We start from the raw sequence: 22,451 nt of genomic DNA on the forward strand, positions 1-22,451 counted from the left end.
GCACAGTGGGTCAGGGACAGGACGTCAGAGTTCAAAAACCTCAGTTGCTGACTGTGTGAGTGACCCTGGGCATGTGACTCGACCTCTCTGTGTCTCAATCTCCTCACTTGTAAAATAGAGTGTGCAACAGTACCTGTCTTTATCTAAATCCTTGTGGGATTATCATGAAACCTGAATGAGTTCGTATTTGTAAAGCACTTAAAACAACACCTGGCCAACAGTGAACACTGTAAATGTTGTTAAATAAACTTACAGAATTCTTGGGAACAGTAAGTAAAATATGTGTAATCTGTTTATTAATGTGACTGAAGGAAGCTAAGTTATAAATTTTAAAAAATCAGTGGACACAGATCTAGAGATAGACAATTTACAGCTGACTTCAGGCCTGAGATCACCCAAAGCAACTCCTCCTTGTGTTCAAAATAACCTAAACAGGAGACTGGACTTCCCTGTGCGTTGAGCACTGATGGAGCTTCACCAGGCATGCTGTTTGGAGCGCTAAGTGCCCAATCTCGTCTAAAAGCCTCACTCCACCTCCACAAGCCCATGACTTCAGGACCAATGACTTTCTCTATGGATGAGACTGAGGCTCAGAGATGCTAAGGACCTTGTCCATGGTCTCCCAGTGCTGCAAAGTATAGGTAGAAGTGAAATCCAGATAGGCTGGGCTCCAATACCAGTGCACTGGAAGAACACAGAGAGCTGTGGTCACTGCAGTTTCCGATCATAAATGGTTTCTGCAAGCGCTAATTAAGATGCTCATTGATATGTAACCATAATTTTAAATGAAGTACAAACTGTCCCTAAACTGTAAAACTAAGCTTTTTGAAGGGAACGTAGAATCATCATTACCAATTGTAAATCATCCAGAACTCCACAAATGGAAAAGAAATAAGATTCTCCACATTACCACCATGTCATCCAATACTATTTCATTCTACTGGGGGGAAAAAAAAATCTCTGGCTTTCCCAGAGAATTTCACACATATTGACTTACTTTCTCAAGTAACACAGAAAATCATTACCAGTCACATCCTGCAATAAGAGAGAAGATGAAAGGAGAAAAACAAGGGACCCTTATTTTCCAGAAAGGGTTTTTGAAAGCAACACTGCTGGAAAAAAACTATCCTGCCTGATTCCAGTGCTCTGTAAATACATTTTTAAAGTTATTTATACAAATCAAAATGTGCAAACTGCCAGAAGAAATACATTTCTTTAAACCAAGGAGGATCTTGCTTCTGGTTTTCTTTAGAAATCTGAAGTTACAGAAAGCAGATTTTTATTATTTTAACCGCACATAAAAATAAGTGTGATAGTTTGGTCTCCAAAGTTCCTGAATCCAACTGGGATAAGCTGTCCCCTCACCGCCATCTACCTGACAGTGGATTCTGTCCTTTTCACCATTAACGTAATGTATGTAATGCCTGTATGTAAACAGGTGATGATAACTTTGTCTGCCCTGCAGCTCATGTATTTCTTCCCACCTTTGCCCTGCATCACTTTGGGCTTCTGGAGCTTTCCATGATGATTAAGGGAAGAAGGGTCCCAAACAGAAACAGTTTTCAAAAAGAGACCCCCTCCCACCACCACCTCGTGCTAGTTTACTGAAAGATGAGAGGCTGCCCTTTCCAAGCCCCTGGCCACCCCTCTTGCAGGAAGCCCTGGGAGGTGGGTAATCCAGAGGAACATGTCCTGCGAGCTCCAGCCCCAAGGCTCAAAACACAAAATTTTGCAATTTGTCCTACTTCTGTAAAGCTCCATTCAGAGCAGACTACTTTGTTTTCCAGGAGATGTGTAATTTTAGGCAAGGTTTCTGGAAGACAAGACACTGCAATTAATGTTTAGTGAGGGAGTGTGTCAAGGACACAGGAACTTTAAAAAATGTCCAGTCACATCTTCACCATCTCCACAGAGTTTGCTGACTTAAAAAGACTATACAAGGCTCTGTAGCAAACTGAAAAAAAACAAAACTCTAAAAGAGAGAGAAAAAAAAAGTGTCAAGGAAAAATAAAAATATACATTCCATTTTTCACATAATGTTCTGCCAAACCCCATGCCCCACGACCACACACATTTCGAGACACTGTCTGAGGCTGGGTGAGCGGCCAGGCCCCAAAACCAAGGCTGGGAAAGCAGCAGCGATGAGACTGGCTAAGAAGCTGGAGTGGGCTGTGGTGGTCACACAGCCGCCAGTCACTTCCAGCAAACCCTCACCGGAAAGCCAATCTCTGCACTTAGGGTGCTGTGCTAACTGTAAAGTCTCTCTCAGCAATGTTGATTCCTCATGTCAGCTTGTCATTTAGGATTAGTCAATTTCAGATTTCCTGTCCTGTGAAACATTTACTTTACACAAGTTATCAGGAGATAACGTGGTCCTCATCAGTTTCCTGCTTATCTGTCTTTCCACACTGCTAACAGAATGTATTCTCTTCCACTTCCTTGTTTCAGAGAGCCTTCCACCATCAACTTACAGGAAAAAAAAAAGCCTCCAGAAGAATCCCGTGGTCTCTGCCCATAACACCATGGTCCAGGGGTGTGCCAGCCCCTCTGCAGTGTCCAGCCTTTCTCAATGTGATGGCACCACCATTCTTCAGTTATCACAGTACTGTACCTTTCAGATATACAGCATCGGTACCATGATAACCGAAAAAGGACAGTTCAGTCTCATATCTACCTGAATATTCCCTTGCACCCAAGGCACACTCCTCCCAAGCTACCCACCCATAGGTGGCTACAGAACAATCTTCAAGCACACAGACACATGTACAGAGATATCAGTGCTCAAAGGGGCTGTTCACAGCAACCTCACTTACTTTCAGTAATGCTTTTTCACTGTGCTGTTTAGATTCAAGTCTTCTGAGGATCTGCTCTTTTTGGAGAATGCCTACTTTAAAACACAGCAGTCAACTTCTGATAACAACCCCTTGGCCTCAAACTCACTTCTGCATTTCCCTCCTAGTCCAGTGGTGTTACTATGAACTTTGTCTTTCGGACAAAAAGGCAGTCCTTTTTCCTATGACTAGAGAAAAGAGGAATTTTTAAAAACTAACAATAACACCCAAGCTATATATATAATAGTATACCTCCAAAATGGAAATAAGGTCTAAAGCACAGACAGAACTGTCAACACATATCACGCAGCTTTAAGGACATGGGAGCGACAGATGGACAGGAAGAAACTGCAGGAAAGAAAAGAAGGCCGAATCCTTGAGACACCAGATGAAAACGACAACCTCCAGCTCATTTATGAATTAGTACAATCAGGTGTCCACAGGACAGTGTTCAGTATAACACTTTCATGGTTTCGTGCAACTGGAGGACAAAGTGAAGTGAAAGTCACTCAGTCATGTCTGACTCTTTGTGACCCCATGGACTGTCCATGGAATTCTCCAGACCAGAATACTGGAGTGGGTAGCCTTTCCCTTCTCCAGGGAATCTTCCCAACCCAGGGACTGAATCCAGATCTCCCGCATTGCAGGAGGATTCTTTACCAGCTGAGCCACAAGGGAAGCCTAAGAATACTGGAGTGGGTAGCCTATCCCTTCTCCAGGGGGATCTTCCTGACCCAGGAATAGAACCGGGGTCTCCCACATTGCAGGAAGATTCTTTCCGAACTGAGCTATCAGGGAACAGAAGTGGACAATATAAGGAAGCTGAAAGAAAACAACTCACGTGTAGGGAGAGAGTGGTCCGAGCAGGACTTTGGAAACATCCTGCTGTCCAAGGGTCATGAGTAATAGAGCCAGGCTCTGGTTGGTGGAGTCCACGCATCCACCCTGTAAATAAAAACACTATAAAGATTAATATTGTACCAATCAGATAATGGAAAACCAATCAAATAGAGGGAGGAAAAAAAAAGACACAGATGCCCAGAGCAGACACACAGAAGAGCAGACTGCAAAGTTCAAACAATAATAAAACTGAGTAAGAGTTATCCTCATATTAACAACTGTAGGGGGTTAAACTAACAGTTAATCAAAATAATTGTATGAGTTGAGACTATCAGAATCAATAGACATTGAAGTTTACTGAGGTATATCTAAGGAAAAATGAAACTTTCCCTTCGTAATTAAACCCACAGCAGGACATATAAGCAAAAAGGCATAATCATTTTTGCACAGGTAATTAACATGGGTTAAGTGAATGACATTTTTACTTATTAATATCTTTCAGAGAACACCACAGCTAATCTGACATGAAAGGACCATTCCCTTTCAAGGGTCTTACCTGAAACACTTATTTAATTACATTCAGAAACTCCATGCCATGTCCCATTAGATTCCCCTCTTCAGCTCTTCCTGTGTGCCTTAGAACTGGAGAACCTCCCAAATGCAATCCCTCCACTCTTACTATTTATGCATGATCTTTCATTTTCCCTGTTCCTCCAAATCAAGAAGCAGAACAGAATTCTTTTCAAAAATTTCTCCTGAAGTATAACTGCTTTGGTTGCCTTTCTTTTTTCATTCTTGAATTTCTCAACCACTTTAGCCATTCTTACACTTGATGTGTGCATTCCTGCTGTTTCCATTTGTGCTTTAAACAATGTCTTTATTTCAGATCATTCTTTCTGGGATAACTTTATTTAAAACAATTTATTTAGTCAGTTAGCTAGCTACATTTACTCATTTATTTGGCTGCACTGGGTCTTAGTTGCGGCATGCGGGATCCTTGGTTGCGGCATGCAGACTCTTAGCTGCAGCACATGGCTCTAGTTCTCTGACCAGGGATTGAACCTGGCCCCTTGTGTTGGGAGGATGCAGTCTTAGCCACTGGACCACTTCCCTTAGGCAGGGAAGTTCCAAAAACAATTTAAACTTGCATTGTAAATAGCGAAAGCAGGATGACATCAACATATTTTGCACACATCACAAGAAATCTAGTTTTTAACCATGACACATCACCGTTCAGGGCTAGAATCTCCCAGACTTTGAACAGGTTAGGTGGTCGCCTACTGCTGCTTATGTGAGCACATCTCTCTCCTTTTTCAATGTGTGCAGGGTAGGAAGTAAGTCAGTTCCCAGATGCAGACACTCATTCTCTGCCGTTAAAACTTCCTACAATGGAGTAAGAAAACCAGGAAGTGGATCCTCCAGCCAGGCTTTATGAAAATCTGCTCTTCTTAAATCTACCTGAGTTGATAAAGGACAATACTTACCTTCTTTAGCAAATTTTAGAACAAGAGTTATATAGAACATATATTTCCATCTAAAAGGAAAACCTGACCCCATGGAGAATATATGAACCAACAACACTATTTCTTTTTTACAGAATTCACTCCATTTCATAAAATTAAAACTGTTCTCTTTCATCTCTGCTTCCTATCACTGTAGTGCTGTTCTGCCATTCTCAACTGATTTTTATTTATTTTATTAATTTATTTATTTTTGGTGGCACTGTGTCTTCACTGGCGTTTGTGCAGGCTTTCTGTAGTTGCAGCTAGCAGGGGCTTCTCTTCCTTGCGGTGTGAGGGCTTCTCATCGGAGTGGCTTCTCTCGTTGAGAAGCACAGTTTCTAGAGCACAGGCTCAGTAGTTGTGGCACATGGGCTTAGTTATTCTGAGGCATGTGGGTTCTTCCTGGACCAGGGATCGAACCCGTGTCCCCTGCATTGGCAGGCAGATTCTTATCCACTAGGCTACTAGGGAAGTTCCTCAACTGATTTTTATTATGTGCTGAACCAACACTTCACTGCAATAAATATATTAGGGTCTGTGTACAGGACACCATGGAGGGAGTGGTGGGGCCACTCCAAAAGCAGAAGATACAATCCTTGTGCCAAGTAGCTTCAATCTCACTATAAAGATGAGATATGAGCAGGAACCAGTAAGAGTTCAAGGTGAAGATGAAGCTATGCTGTTGAGGGCACCAGGACTGCCAAGGTGATGGGGTAGGGGTAGTCACTCGCCCAGCATCAGAGAGAGGCTTTGTGGAGGTGGGGATTTGAGCTGGCCCTGGAGTGATGAGCAGGATTTGGAGAGGGAAGAAGAACAGGAGGATGGGGGAAAATATGACCCAGGGCCAGTGAGGAACAGCCAGGAGGCCAGCCTGAAAGTGGCTGAGTGCCCTCTGAGGAGAACTATACGAAACTGCAGGGACAAGGCGGAGCAGGGAGGCTGAGGCAGGGCTTTTCTCACTGGGTCAAGGGTTTTGATTTTATCCTGGGAAAGTGAGAAGCTGGTGAAGGTCTCTGAGCACAGGAGTAACAAGATCAGATCACTGTTTAGGGGGAGATTTAGACTGAAGACGATGTTGGAGAGAATGTGGAAAGGATTTCCTCTCTGCAAGAAGGGAAAGCCAGTACATCTAATCAGAGGAGGTTGGTGCGGAAGGGAAGAGGGTAGTAGATGGTGCCAGAGGGATGGATAGGCTAGGGTAGTTCCAGAAAGTCTGGAATGAAATCAAGAGGGCTTGGTAACTGATGAGACATAAATGGAACAAGAGGAATTAGATCAGAGGATTAAAACTTTGGTAAAAATAAATGGTACCAAAGGAGATGGATTTTTATTACTTATTTAAACCATGTCACATCACAGACTTACAAAGAATTATTATAAAAACAAGAAGCATCTTCATCCTTTTTAGCAATTAAAGATCACAGACCCACACAAAAGAAGTTTTCTTAATGATTTAAAACAAAAAAAAAATGCAGTCCAGCCACAATTAAATGGTTTAAAGTAGAATTTAACTAGAGTAAAGAAAAAAAAAAAAATAACCTAATCCAGATTGCATGTTTTCTGTCTTGGGGACTGGTAGACTGTGCTTTCACCCTGAGGCTTATAATCTGCCATTTATGGAGATTTAAAACCCACATTCCAGCTGTGCCTGTGGGCTCCCACTGGGCTGTTCCGTAATGAGATACATCCACTTCCCCCAGGTCCACTGGAAAGAGACAGGAGCGCAGATGAATGTCTAAGCAAAATGACCAGTGGTACAGGCTTGTCTTCAGCATCCTGTCGTCACTTTTTCTTTGTCTCATCTTCCCAAGCCCCTACTGTGCTCTGACACAGGCCTGCCTTCCTTAGACAGTTGTCAATGCTCCCGAACGCTGTGCAAAGTTGACCCTACTACACTGTTTTTTATCTGAATTAACTGTCACATACAAATCCAGCTTTCCAGTTTTTCTTGAAAAATCTGAGAAGAACGAGTCCTCACCCATGCCATGGCAACGACTGGGGGGCTGAGAGAAGGTCCCTGCTCTGGGGAGGGCAGTGCGTGCCCTTCAGTTGGCCAGTCACTGCCTAACTTGCTTCATTTTTCATCTCCTCCCTCGTGCATGACTCTGTTCTAGTTCTCTGCCCTCCCAATCGTTAAAACTTACCTGCTGTTTGTATCAAACCAATGGGGCTGAGTCTCTGCTCACTGACTAGTTAGCTAACCCACTAAGCTAGTTAATGCTGAACTGTCTAAAGGGTAGGAAGAGGTTAACTCCTTGACTGAAGCCCTTGAAAGAGAAAGAAAGTTGCTAATGAAGATACATGGGAACTGCTTCCAGGTGCTCCTCTCCCAGACCTGCAGAAGCTGAGGACATACCCGGTAGATCTCTTCAAGCAGCAGCCTGGCGCAGTTCCTGCCGAGGTCTTCGGGCAGCATCGCTGCGCCCTGGCCCTGGGGGTTGGAAGCCAGCTCAGCGCTGAGAAAAGTGCCATTGGTGGTCTCGGCAACCAGGGACAGCCCAAAGCCCGGAGACCTGGAGGTTCAAAGGCACAGACACTGAGTAGTGTATGAAGCAGGGTTTGCATTCACCAGTCAAAAGAGAAGACAAACATCCTTTTGATGGCACTCTGTCTGGTTATATCAGGCCTTATTAGAGATCCTACCAGCTCACACTGGAAATACACATGACTCAGTGAGGGCACAACATGGCAAAACCAAAGGTGATGAGAATCTGCACTGCTTTGCCTTTCAGCCCTCCCTTCGCCCACACCGTACACTGTGAGAGTTTGTAACACTCCACATGTACAGCCACCCTAACAGCTACCAGATATTGAGTTCTACTCTCAGCCAGTTTCTGAGCTAGGGGCTTGACATGACTCTGCAGAGTAAATATTACCATCCCACCTTACAACTGAGGAAATGGACAAATCAAGCAACGAGCATCAAGTCCACACAGCCAGAAAGAAGATTGATATGCATTTCAAACATGGTCTTCCAGAAGCCAAAGACCACACAAGTTCTCCACTTCCTTGGCCCTCACTCAACCACCCCAGAAATGTAAGCAGCCTGGAGACCACCTGATTATAGCTCTTCTTGAGACACAGCAAGTTGTTGCCCCGTGATGGCAAAGACCACCCAAGGAGAACGGGCCTAGAGAAGGTACACCTTTATGCTTTTGTCCCCACGGGACATCGCTAACTCAGAATTCAATGAATAGAATCCAGAAGCCAGTAAGTATCATGTTCTCGCCCAGGTGTTTTGACCACCAGCAGCCAGAACCTAACACCCTTACCAGTCCAGGACCACAAATGCCTCGTGCACTCATGCACACAAAAAACATTTAGGAGAAAGTTTCCACATACCCAGGAACTGGGGCACACACGGGCCCCTGCCCTCATGAGGCTTAGTGACAACCAGTTTGATGTAAAACAAAATCAGCTGACAATAATAAACACAAGCATCTCCCCACAAAACTTCTAGACGTGACACCTCATGTCTACCTTGCTCAGTGCCTTTCAAACAAATATAACTGATCCTTAAATAACACAGGTTTGAACTGCTCAGGTCCAGTGACACAGATCTTTTTTCACTAAATACGAACCCCGGATACAGAGGAACCAAAGATGGAGAGCTGACCGCTGGTTTCGAGTACAGGGAAGTTCAGCACTCCTAATCCAAGCGTTGTTCCAGGGTTAGCTATATCCAGCTCCCAGCAGTACACTCCACATGCAAGCACGATACAGCCCTGCCTCCTTTAACACAATTCAACATACATGTTCATGAAGCACCTTCTATGCATCTAGCACAAAACTAGCCAAAATATTTGTTTCAGAAAAACTACATGTAAAATTAATAATGTACTATATGAGCTCACGACAGGGGCTAACTATACTGGTTGGTCCTTAATTTCTTTAAAAAAAAAAAAAATTGATTATCTATACAGCCAAAGGTTAATAACACCTGCCAAGGGGAGAGGGAGCAGTGAGAACACAGGTTCCAGGGCACTCTGAGTCACACTCAACAATCTAACACTGTACTTCCCAGCATCATCATGGGACATTTAAAGCACAATCTCAAGTTGCCTATGACTCACTTGACCAGGAGAAGGGAAGGGGGCACCCAACTCATCAGCAGAGGTAGCGGCACAAAATGACAAAGAGAAAACGGAGGGAGGAAGGGCCAGGAGACAAGCCATCATCACTGCTCAAACCCACTTAACTTGCAGTTCCTAAGCACTTCCAGACTTTTCCATCCGTGTGAAATTTTTGAAGTATTGTGTACTTATTACAATGAACTTCACATTTAATCAAGACTGTTGATATCGTATTTGTTTTACAGAAAAAACACGATAACACATTATGCTCTATGCACGTTATGCCGACATCCCCCACCCCCCAATTTGGGCTATGTATATTATCAGGCCTATTTCAAGTTATGCTGACAAAGCAGCTGATCACCAAGTGACCTCACTGAAGATGGCATTAGTACAGTTTATAGATAACGGGCTCCAAAGCTTTCTCATTGATAAATGGTTAGATTTTTCAAAAAAGTCATGACTTTGGGAATCAAAATGGGACCATGCTGGACAAATGTGCACTGGATAAACAACTGACACAGGTCCCCAAGAACTGCTGGCTCCCAAAGTCCCAGGGCGTGGCCACACAGGACTCACTCCCAGAGTTCAGCAAGCTTAACTTACGAGGACACGTCACTGAATTAGAAAAGGAAAATAGCTACTCATGACTGTAATTTCATAAGGGAGAAGGAAGATCACTGTTTGTCAACCATAACTTGTTATTTAGAAAGCAGAATGCAAATTTAACATCGTGCATTGGTTTTATAGGTAAATTTTACCTGTAAAACAAGGCTACATTATGCCTACATCTCCATACACATGTGAGCTTCCTACTCATTATTCGCAAGTATGGGCCTTGAGCAGCACTAGGGTCGGCTGGTCAATGATGGCATTATGAAAAGCCACATTCTAGCTGGGAGCACAGCCTTTTGGTCTGCTCTGCTTCTTTGTAGAGTGAGAACCCAGATGACAAGGCACGACAGAGATCAGGCCACTCAGACAGCTGCTGGCACCACCTATCCTCCCCCATCCCTTGTAATTCCCTCTCCCCAAAAACAGCTGACACATAATCCCAGACCTGCAGCCAAGAAGGGAGGAAAAAGGCAAGAACGGCATTAGCAGCTACCATTTCTGCAGCACCTACTATGTGCCCGGCATTGCATTAGGGGCTTACATATGGGATCTTTTCATCTTTACAGTAACAGTAACCTAGGGATGTAGGCGTTATCACTCACATGTTAGGAATGAGGACACCACCAGTGGTATTTGAGCAATACACCAAAAGTTTGGGACCATCACTGACCTTTCCAATTCCCAGGGAAAAGGCCAGCTTTGCACACAAATCCTGTCCCAACTCTAAGCTCTGACACCACCTCCTCTGTTGCTCTGGACAAAGAGCCACCACTGCATTTGTGAAATCTCCTTTATCTTTTCCTTAGGCCTCATGAAGGTCAGAGATCCCATAACACACTCGCCCCCTTCTTTCCCCTCTCTTTCCTTCTTTTGCTGAGGTTAAAGAAAGCTCAGAGAAAGGACTATGAAAGGATGAGCTGTGGTACAACTTAGGAAAAAAACTGATTTCTTATCTCACAATTGTCAGTGTCTAATGTTCTTACTTTTGTAAGACACAACCTGAAAAGTTCAGGTCCAGAGTGTAAAGATACTGTCATTCACACTAAAATGGCTCAGCAAAAACAGAGAAAACTCACATACAAGGAAAGCAAATTTGGCAAAATAATCTTTACTTACAAGTAAGAAAAATATACAAGTGTACACTGTATTATCCTTCCAACTTTTCTGTACGCTTAACATTTTCATAATAAAAAATTAGTGGTTTCTAAATATATAACAAAAGCCTAAAACAGATATTTTCATTACATAAATCATCATTATTAACTTTTTATGTTCTAACGTGAGGTTTTCCACAAAGGCTCTAACTAAACCAAATTAAAATCTGCAATAACAAGTTTCTCTGGCTCTAAGGGTGTTGTTCCCCTTGATGGAGAGACACACCGACTGGCACTTAGACCAACAAAGGATTTTTTTCCCTAAATTGTTATTTACTCAGGGTGGGAGAACTTTGTTTACTTTACTTTTTAGTGGGAACAGAGTGCAGATGGGATTTAAAGCTGGAGGCACTTTTATTAATAGCTGGGTTTTAATTCCCCGAGGCTGGTATCTCAAACCCTCATCACCCAGCACTGGGCATGGCGATGCTTTCCATGTGATAGATGCTCAGAATATACTTGGTGGTGACAATGGCAGTAAGTCAGAAGGAAAAAAAAGGCGAATCATTCTTCCTCTGGCTGCCCAACCTCAGAGCTGGCAGCTTAAGCTTCAATCAGAGACCAGGAGTATGAAAAATGCTTAGAGAGGCGGCAGAATTAGGCTTCCAAAATGCACAGACACTTACTTCCCAGAGTTGATGCCTTTCATGTGGTCTGTGTAAATATAGATATCAGGTATAAACTTGTTGAGGATGCTCCTTGCAGAATCCACAATCCGGTTTGCCATCTGAGGTGATACACGTACCGAATACCTGCAACTTGGAGTTAAGGGTGTCATTCTGCTTGGACTCCACAGCGGAGAAAAGTCAGTCACAAAGCTAGCAAATATTTGTGGTACTGCCATAACAAAATGATGTTTCTAATTTCTTTCTATTCTCCACCTGTATTTAATTACTAAACTTTGTAGTATCATAACTCAATTTTTACATTATTTTTATTATTATATAATTTTTGTATTGTTATAAAAAGTCCTGGATGAAAAACACCCAAACAATATAGACACTTGGAAAGTATAAAATAAAAGCAGCTGCCAACCCTGCTCTAGATTGCCTACCCATTCCCTCCCCGCTAGAAATGGTTCACCTCAATTTTGGAACAAGTAAAGGCAATTGCCCCCCTGTATGGCATGCGCCAGACTCCCTTTGAAGTATTCTCTGAACATCCCCATTGCTGTTACCATTAAGTCTTTCTCTTAGAAACCTAAGACCAGGACAGACACCCCACTGGGACTGACCTGGGCCTCTGGGTGACCCAATCCACCCCATGATATGCTGACAAAAGAAGCAGAAAAAACATTAGTAAAAGAACATAGTGGGGCTGTCTATATAGGTCTAAACAGGTTTTTAACTTACGCCTATTTTCGATTATGTAAGTGCCGACAATGCTATTTATGGCTGATACAGGCTCCTTACAACTGCTACCTAATGGTCCAATTAGTGATAATTAGCACTTTTACAACAGGACAGCCTCAGAAAGGAAAGGAAAGATATTGGCAACTCAAATCAACTCAAATTAAAAGAGTGCTGCTTGAGGAACTGGAAACTACTGCCTCAAATTAAACTTTATTACAGACTGGTTCTCCCCAAATCAACCAACCAAATAAAAAGTAAGTATGTACTAAGCACTTCCAATGTCCGATGTATGGTTAGGGGCTGGCTGTGCATGTGGAACGAGGGGCTAAAGAAACGAAGAACAACACACGATCTTTCCATTACTCTGATCCAAACCCCAGGCACAAAGTCCAACAGGGAAAACCAGGTGTGTGGTCTCCCCAGCCCAGCCCAACTGTTCGAAAATTACTGTCAATAACACATTTAATTTTCATTTGGACTGCAGAAACAAAAACCAAAGAATCTGACTGGCATCAAGCTCCCCTTTCTGACCCATCCTGGACATTCACCAAAAGATCCAGCTCCCACATGTAAGGGAGAAGCTCCCAGTAACTCCAGGCCCTCCCAGATCTTGCGATCAGACCCCTAGTCTGTTTGGTTCATCCCCAACCCAACACCACCATCCCCAGCTCCATGAACCAAAGTGTCCAAATCCCTCAGCCTGATCTACCTGCTTCCATTCTTCCAACCTGGAGTTCTCCCTCTCTCCTGAAACCCTCCAGGACGCCCCACCTGTGGTCTGCACTTGAACTTACCACACGTCTCCCTTCATATACACTCAGGCCGTCCTTGCTCTCCGATAACACTGCATGCTTCATAATGAAAGGGGCTCTACCTCCGTATCCCTCACAAGTCTCTCATACACTACTTTTGTACTCAGAAATACTCGATAAATATTTGACTTGACTCAAAGGACAAACCCAAAATGAGGAAAGAGTAAAGAGGGATTTTTCAATACACACACACACACACAGCCCAGTTACATCACCACCTCTTCTGTCCAGAACGTACTTTTGACCACAGGCAGCTTCGATAAACAGTCCCAGGTCTCATACCCTTTGGACCAAGAGGGTGCTGTCCCTCTGAGGCCTGAAGTGCCTGCATTCTGCAGGAAAATACAGATGTCACTATCCTGATACATAATCCCATGGTGCTCGTGGCTTTCAAAGTTCTTTCAGGTACATGGTCATCTTATTTTATGCTCACGCAACCTTGAAGTAGGAGAAGGCAATGGCACCCCACTCCAGTACTCTTGCCTGGAAAATCCCATGGATGGCAGAGCCTGGTAGGCTGCAGTCCATGAGGTCGCTAAGAGTCGGACACGAATGAGTGACTTCACTTTCACTTTTCACTTTCATGCATCGGAGAAGGAAATGGCAACCCACTCCAGTACTCTTGCCTGGAGAATCCCAGGGACGGGGGAGCCTGGTGGGCTTCCATCTATGGGGTCACATAGAGTCGGACACGACTGAAATGACTTAGCAGCAACCTTGAGGTAAGGCCACGGGTTTCTGCTTCAGGGGTCTCACTGAAGACAACTGAATCACAGAACCAAGATTCAAAATTAAACAGATACGACTTCCCAAAGGCAATCTTCTTCCCCGATCCCTCCAGGGATGTGGAAACTCAGTAGGTAAAAGTGCTAATCGGGGCCAATGGAAGCATGTACTAAAATTCAGGCACTGTAGTAATGAAGGAAAGGAACTTTAAAGCCGGCTGCATCCCAGAGTCATTGTGGTGCTCTCTGGCTTGGTATGGAGGTCCTACCAACACTGGCTAAGAGTTCTAGAATCGGACTATCTGTATTAAGTCCCAGCTCTGGCAAACTGCATCATTCTGGAACCAATGTGCTATACCTGGTGCTTCTGGCTTTGCACAGTGGTGGTATCATAGCCAACGAGCTTTATCCAAGGTGTGATTATTGCTACTTGAAAACCTGGTGCCTCCGCATCCTCATTGTTACAAAAATAACGATCATAATACTCTCCTTCACAAGGTCTGGGAGCTCAACTGAAACAATGCATGTCAGGCGCTCAGCCATGCCTTGTGTGTAGCTGGAGCCCAGTGAATGTCCACTACTGCTTTTCCTACTGGCAGTCCAAGGTTCAAACCCCAAAGCAGAGGTTCTTTCCTCTCAGGAGTAAGAGACCTCTCTGAGAATCTGGTAAAAGCCATGAACCCTGTCTCAAGAAACACGTGAACACACAATTTTGCAGACAATTCCAGGGGCCTTTTATGAGTACCATACTAAGAACTCATATCCATGAAAGACAAGTTCATGGCTACAGGGCATATGGAACTCCTACCCTTCACCCTCCCTGGTGTTACAAGTCAGAGAAGGCTAAGGAGTGAGGGTATGTGTGAACACAAAGCAAGAGACTCACTCTCTAAGTACCCTCCCTACAATTAAGAGAAAGGAAACCAGATCGTCCAACAAACTCCACCTCATGCCCCTCTCCTGCCTCCACCCCAGCTTTTTCTCTTGACTCTTATACATCCAATCATGAACTACTGGGACAGCATCACAAAACTGAAAGACAGTGTTTCTTTCTCTCTCAGGCAGTGGGGAGTAAGAGAGTGGGTGGCAGTAAATAAAAGGCAACCGCACCATCCAGTCACAGCTGCTGGCAGGAACGCCACCAGCTCCCTCCCAGGCCCTGGCCAGTCAGTCAGAGAGATGCACTCTGCAGGGATGGGGGTGGCGGGGGAGGGGGAACAGTTAAAACCACAGACACACACAAGAGAATGGGGCTATTTCTCCCAGCTTGAGTCCTCCTATGGGGAATATAACCTCCAAGCTCAGCCCGACTGTTAACCAGCCTTGCAAGTAACAAACCCCTGCTAAAGCTTTTTCCAAAAGCAGCTTCTTTTCTCCCAGGCTCCAAAGCTGGCCAAGAAAGTGATCTCAATTCAAACCCACATTCCTTTGGGGTATCTGTGAAACGGGCAGCTTTGCAGATCAGCAGCTGGAATGTCTGGTTTGCAGACAGGGATCTGGGCAAGGGCGCTGTGTCGACTTGCGTGGGGAGTTTAGAGGAAGGACTAGAGTTAGGGCTAGATGGGGGAAGGCACAGGTGTCCTATCCCCAGCCTCAAGGAAGGGGAACCGCCTGGGACCTCACCAGCATCCTTCTGGCTCAGAGCCTACACAGGGAATGTTCGAAGAACGCGGGAAAAAAGCAGGGGAGGAATGAGGTTACATCCCAGATGCCTAGGGTACAACAGCTGCTTCAGCTGTTATGTAAAACCCTGTACAATCCCAGAGCTTTCCCTGTTTCCTGGCATCTTCATCAAAGGCATCAAAAAACTCACAAGGCTTTTGTACACCTGGTACAGAGTACATGTGAGACCCCAGTGTAACAGCCTCCATGCAACCCACGTTGTTACCACAGGACTGTGGTAAACAAAGAGAGCACACACTGGAAATCACATTTCCAAACTGAGAGAGTGGACTCCAAGCAGAGTTCACTGCCATGACACAGCACTGAAGAAACCAATCTCTAAATGGAAAAAACAAACTGAAATAGTTCTGAAAGTGTGTAGGACTCTGTGTACAAGGCCATTAACCACAACATTTTTGGCAACAGTGAAGAACAGAAGACATCCCAATGGCCATCAACAGGGTTTAACTTGGAATTTGTACACAGTGAAATTCAATGTTAAGGAGAATGAGGTCGAGCTATTAGTAACTAGGGGGGCTTCCCTGGTGGCTCAGGCAGGAAAGTATCCACCTGCAATGTAGTAGACCCTGGTTCAATTCCTGGGTTGGGAAGATCCCCTGGAGAAGGGAATGGCAACCCACTCCAATATTCTTGCCTTCAGAATCCCATGGACAGAGGAGCCTGGCTGGCTACAACCCACGGGGTTGCAAAGAGTCGGACACGACTAAACAACTAAACATGCACATAAGTAACTAACGTGCATCAAGCAAAACAGGTATCTCTAGTTTTTAAAATGAAAACCCACCTACTAGCATCACCAGGCTTCCCAGGTGGCACCTGTGGTAAAGAACCTATTTGCCAATGCAGGAAATGTAAGTTCAATCCCTGGATCAGGTAGATCCCCTGTGAGGAGGAAGCGGCAGCCCACTCCAGTATTCTTGCCTGGAGAAGCCTATGGACAGAGGAGCCTGACTGGCTACAGTCCACAGGGTTGCAAGGAGACGGACAGAACTGAAGCAACTTAGCACACACTTGCATCACATTTCCATTCCTCTATAACCTGTTTCTATCTCCTAAGAGTCGGAGAATATGAGAGTCGACCATCACCTTCAGACGTCAATGTAAGCATCCATCAACCTGGGGGTTCCCTGGGAAAGGTACCATTTCTCCTCCACCAGCCATATTCCCCCCTACATGCACAAGTCTTGGCCTATGGTTGGGCCCAAGGATAGCCCTGCAGAGAACAGACATTAATCCAGGGAAGCTCTCTTACAAGTTCTTCTGTTCTTGATAATTCCTAAAAAGAACTTCAGGCAGCACCCCAAGTTTCTTCTTTTATCTCAGCAACAGCTCTCTCTGTCCTGTGGCTCTGCATCCACCCTACATCGTGCCCTCACTACTCACCATGCAATCCAGTCAAGGCCTCTGAAAAGGCAATCCACTCCACAGTTCCTTTCCTCCAAGTAAGACCACCCTTAACCCTCCTGAAAAATACAAAACTTGACTTTAAGCCCCTATCACCCCTAGAAGCACACATCCTTTCTACTCATATCAAATCCCCACCAGGAAAGCCATCACCCAACCCCATCCGGCCCCCCACCTCCAACACTTGCCCTTACCATGATCTTGTTGGCACCTAGAATTCTACCACTCTTAACATTGGAAACCCCGAAATACAACTCCCTAAACACAATGTCAAGTTCTTCTACACAACACACACGTCTATTTCCATTAAAACTGTGAAGAAAAAAAAAAAAAAAAACTGTGAAGGTTTCCAACCCCATGACCATGTGCCTTCTCCAGGCTGGCAGCCTCTGCTGCATTCCTCAGTAAGGAGTGCACCGGCCGTCACTCCAGTGACACGCTCACTAATACGCCCTGTACTCCATACTTCTGCACATCTCACTCACCTGGTCGATCCACACCCAGTCCTGCATGAAGATGGCCTCCTGCCTCCTCCACTCCTCCTTCTAGGCTGCCAATTACTGCTGGACTAGCCACACACCACACAGCTAGCACCACGAAAACACCTCACTTCAGCTGAGCCCTTACTGCAGTGCCACAGCCTTTTCCTTATCCTGAGTTACTGTGCCCCACTGGACACACCCCTCACAATGCCTAAGTGGCCCACATCTTCGCCACCCTTGTCACATTCCCTTATCACACCCCTGCCAGTCCCCTCACTCTGGAACCCATCCTAACTCAGTAAAAATTCAAAATGCCTCCTACCCCTTTCCAATCATCATCAAAATGCTCCATCTAGAGCCATTCTTACCATACACCTGCATTTTCAATCCATCTCCTCTTAAATAATAATAAAAACAAGAGCAGCCACCATTTACCAAATACTTACTTATACCAGCCCAGTTTCTCATACTACACATCTATTACTACATTTAAACTTCATTAGAGCCTGGCGGACTAATGGGGTCACAAAGAGTCAGACAAGACTGAGCACAGCATAGCATCAACAGCCCCACACAGCAGTCATAAACTGGCCCAATGATAAATGTGTCAACCAAAGTTTGGGGCCAAAATCCCAACATCAGTGAATGGCAAAGCCAAAATTAGAGCCACATCTGTCTGACTCTAGCACCTGTGCTTTAGCTTTAATCACCTTGTTACCTTGCTTTGTCAGTCTCCCTCTCTCATGCGTAAATCTACTTAACCTACAAAAATACTCCAATCATCAATCTTTTTGTTAAAGAGAGGGGATGTTCTCAATTCTTTTCCTCAAGTTATCACCATATCTTTCTTTCCATTCTCTTTCCTGTCAAAGTTCTTGAAAGAGTAGCTTCTGCTTGCCACCATTTCCCCCCATCACTCTGCAGCCCAGAACTGGTTATCTGGCCTCTGACTCCAACACTCACTGGAAAGAGCCCTCAGGGTTATCAGTGGCAGCCTCCTGTGAGTCCCTCGGCTTGGCCTAATGCTTACTCCTCTGGGCCCTTTAAGGCACTGACTTGGCTTCTAATAAGCTGCATTTTCTTTTCTCTTTATTTTTTTAAGAAAAAAACTATTTGCAATTTATTCATAAACAAAGAGTCAATACCTTGATACACAGAGACTTTCCCTCATCAACTTCCCCTTATCAGTTTGTATAGGAAAAGCAGAAAAAATGGTTGACTTTTATTACTGATTTTCAAAAGAATGGGTCGATTTCCAAGGATGATCAATACAGGGTTTTTTTTTAAGTATCATAATAAATTTGTGGATGTAACCTTATTTAATGTGTAATCAATTGATCTGTAGTTATTTTTATTGGTAGTTAGATTGTCCCATCTTTGGCTAGTAGGAGCCACTTCAAGTTGGCTTCCGTGTCCATTTGACATGACTCTAGTAGCCTTTGACAGCTCCCTTGATGTCTAGGAATTTTACTAGATACTGTCAAATTCTTAATCATACTAATTACATTGTCTCACCTTCTCACCAACCTTTCATCAGAATATTATGTCAAGCTTTAGTTTCTTTACCAATCTAACTAGTGAGAGATGGCATCTCAGTATAGTTTTAATTTATTTATTTTTAATGAAGTATCACTGATTTCTTTATTCCCCATTCAACTCTGATTTTCCCTAGTCTCCCTTCCTGGAAGAACTTTGCTTTCTGCTTTCAAATCTTAGTGACCTTTCAGGGTCCCATCCTCTTCTGTTGCCTTCTACATAGTGGCTGATGCCACAACCATCCATTTCTAGCTTTCCTTGTCCCTGAGTCCTACATTTCCTAGGAAGTTCTACATTCCCAATTTCTAAGTCCTTTCTGGACTTATCCATGTACTTACCTGGAATCATAAAACCCAACATGAGTAAAACTAAACTTATTTTCACTGCCAACCACATGGCCACACCCCACCCCAAACATTTGCAGTTTCTATCTGAACAAATACATCTATTCAGGGGTGTAAGTGAGAAGCATCAAAATCATACTCAAGGACTCCCTATTCCTCTAGCACAGACCCAGGTGATCACTGCATCCTATCCATCCTGCCTCTAGGAGACCTTCATAAACTAGCAGCCCTCACCTGTCCCCAAGACACAACCCTCACCAGCTCTCTTTAGGGCATGATAATTCCTTACTATCTCTGCCTCTAAGTGAGTGCAGTGAAGAGGTGCTTTTGTTTTGTTTTGTTTTCCAACTCATACCTACCAAAATTTCTACAATGAGCCAAAAACAGCCAAAAGTTCTTTCTGTACCACTGGAGTTATTTGGTTAATGTGCAAATTCTAAATTCTCTTTCCAAAAGAAAATTTACTGATTCTGAATGAAGGTCAATTCCTCAGCACAGCCTCCAGTCTCCACAGGCTCCTGCTCTCACTTTTCATCCCATCTTCCACTTGACATCCTTGAGTGACCTGCATTCAGGCCACACCACATCGCCTGCCGCTCCCCAGAACGGCTGGGCACTGTTCCCTCCACAGGCCCACATTTCCGTCCACAGCACTCCTCCTTCTTTGTCCCGCTTTACAAGCCTCTATTCTTCAAGCTCAGTCCAAATGCCCTGTCCTCTCTACAGGAAAAAGCAGAGGTTAAAGGCATGGGCCACAGAGACAGGGCTCAAATCCCAGCTCTACCATTACTAGCAATGTTATATGGGAGCAAATTCCTTAAGTGTTTGAAGCCTCAGTTTCTACATCCACAAAATAGGATAGAAGTGAATTCAGACTCACTTTGAGGTTAAGAATAAAGTATATAAAATATAAATGTATTAAACTCCACAATCAAAAGACACAGAGTGGCTGAATCGATAAAAGAAGATCCAACAAGAGACAAATGAAAATGAAAACAGAACATACCAAAATTTACGAATGCAACAAAAGGAGTACTAAGAAATTTTATACTGATAAGTGCTTTTCTGGTTGCCTGATGTCCTCCGCCGGCATTCAGAAGTTGTTCTGTGGAATTTACTCAGCGTTCAAGTGTTCTTTTGATGAATTTGTGGGGGAGAAAGTGGTCTCCCTGTCCTATTATTTCGCCATCTTAGGACCGCCTGATAAGTGCTAACATTCTTTCTATGAAAGGAAGATCTCAAACAGCCTAATTTTACACTAGAAAAAGAAACCAAATTCAAAGTTGGCAGATTAGACATTAATAAAACAGAAAAACAATAGAAGAAACTTAATGAAATAGTTGATTTTTTGAAAAGATAAAAACTGACAAACCTTTAGCTTGACTAAGACAAGACAAAACTCAAGTAAGTAAAATCAGAAATGAAAGGAGATATTAACAACTTATGCCACAGAAATTGGAAAACATCATGAGGGACTATTATAAATGACTATATGTCAATAAACTGGACAACTTAGAAGAAATAAATAAACCCCTATACACATAAAAACTTTCAAGTCTGAATCAAGAACAGAGAGCTTGAACAGATCAGTTACATGTAAAGAGATTAAACCAGTAATCAGAAAGTTCCCAACAAAGAAAAACCCATAACCAGGTGGCTTCAGCAGATGACTCTAATGTTGAATTCTATCAAATGTTCAAAGAAGAATTAACACCGATGCTTAAACTTCTAAAAAAAAAATCTAAGAGGAAACACTTCCAAACTCATTTTATGAGATTAGAATCACCAAAGCCAAAGATAATACAAGAAAACTGCAGGCCAATATATCTGACAAACACGGATGCAAAAAACCTCAAAAAAATTAACAAACTGAGTTCGACAGCATATTATAAGGGTCACAGAACATGACACGGTGGTATTTATCCCTGAGATGCAAGAATGGTTCAACATATGCAAATTAAACAATGTGATACATCACATTAACAGAATGAAGGATAAGAATCACATCATTGTCTCAATAGCTGCAGAAAAAGCATTTGATAAATAACACTCTTTCATGATAAAAAAAAAAAAACCTCTCAACAAATTAAGCATGGAAGCAACTTACCTCAACACAATAAAGGCCATATATGAAAAGCCCAAAGCTAACATTATCTTTAATGGTGAAAAACTGAAAACTTTTCCTGTAAAATTCAGAACAAAGCAAAGATGCCCACTCTTGACATTTCTATTCAGCATAATACTAGATGTCCTAGCCAGAGTAATTAAGTAAGAAAAAGAAAATGCATTCAAATTGGAACGGAAAAAGTAAAATTATCTCTTTTTGCAGAAGACGATCTTATATGTAGAAATCCTAAAGAACAGCATCCCCCACAAAAAATTGTTAGAATAAATGAATTCAATATAGTTGCATGATACAAAATCACCATACAAAAATCAGTTGAGTTTCTATACACTAACAACAAACTACCCACAAAAAATAATCAAAGAAACAATCCTATTTACAATAGCATTTAAAACAACCTAAATTCTTAGAAATAAACTTCATCAAGGAAGTGAAAGACCTACACACTAAAAACTACAAAACACTGATAAAAGACATTTTAAAAGACTTTAGAGGAAAAGACAGGCCATGTTCAAAGACTGGAAAAATTAATATTGTTAAAATGTCCATACTTTCCAAAGCAATCTGCAGATTCAAGGCAATCACTATCAAAATCTCACATTTATTTTTAATAAAAATAGGGAAAAAATAAACCTAAGATTTATATGAAACCACAAAGGACTCCAAATAGCCAAAGAATTCTGAGCAAGCAGAACAAAGCTGAAGGCATCACAGGTCCTGATACCAAAATATGTTACAAAGCTACCAAAATCAAAACGGTATAGTACTAACATTAAAAAAAAAAGACAACAGAACAGAGAGCCCAGAAATAAACCTATGCATATCTAGTCACTTGACCTTCAACTAGGTTGCCAAGAATATACAATGGGGAAAGGATATCCTCTTCAATAAACACTGTTGGGAAAACAATACCTATATGCAAGAGAATGAAAGAGGATTCTTATTTCACACCAGGTACAAAAATAAACTCAAA

The 22,451-nt window shown here is 43.1% G+C and overlaps 1 protein-coding gene across 4 annotated transcripts in view; it reads right to left on the reverse strand.

The window, feature by feature from the left end:
- The window catches only part of RCL1 (RNA terminal phosphate cyclase like 1), a 228,680-nt gene that overhangs the window by 171,621 nt on the left and 34,608 nt on the right, over positions 1–22,451 (reverse strand). For 3 of the 4 annotated variants that reach the window (XM_061425378.1, XM_061425379.1, XM_061425380.1), the window contains exons 6-8: positions 11,642–11,767; positions 7,530–7,686; positions 3,673–3,776 (exon numbers count right to left, since the gene is read on the reverse strand). In XM_061425378.1, the coding sequence (XP_061281362.1) occupies positions 3,673–3,776; positions 7,530–7,686; positions 11,642–11,767 (387 nt within the window). Of the gene's footprint in view, positions 1–3,672; positions 3,777–4,901; positions 5,055–7,529; positions 7,687–11,641; positions 11,768–22,451 lie in introns of those variants that run through there. The other variant, XR_009738004.1, reaches the window with a different exon arrangement.

The sequence above is a fragment of the Bos javanicus genome, chromosome 8 (genome assembly GCF_032452875.1).
Source record: "Bos javanicus breed banteng chromosome 8, ARS-OSU_banteng_1.0, whole genome shotgun sequence".
NCBI lineage: Eukaryota > Metazoa > Chordata > Mammalia > Artiodactyla > Bovidae > Bos > Bos javanicus.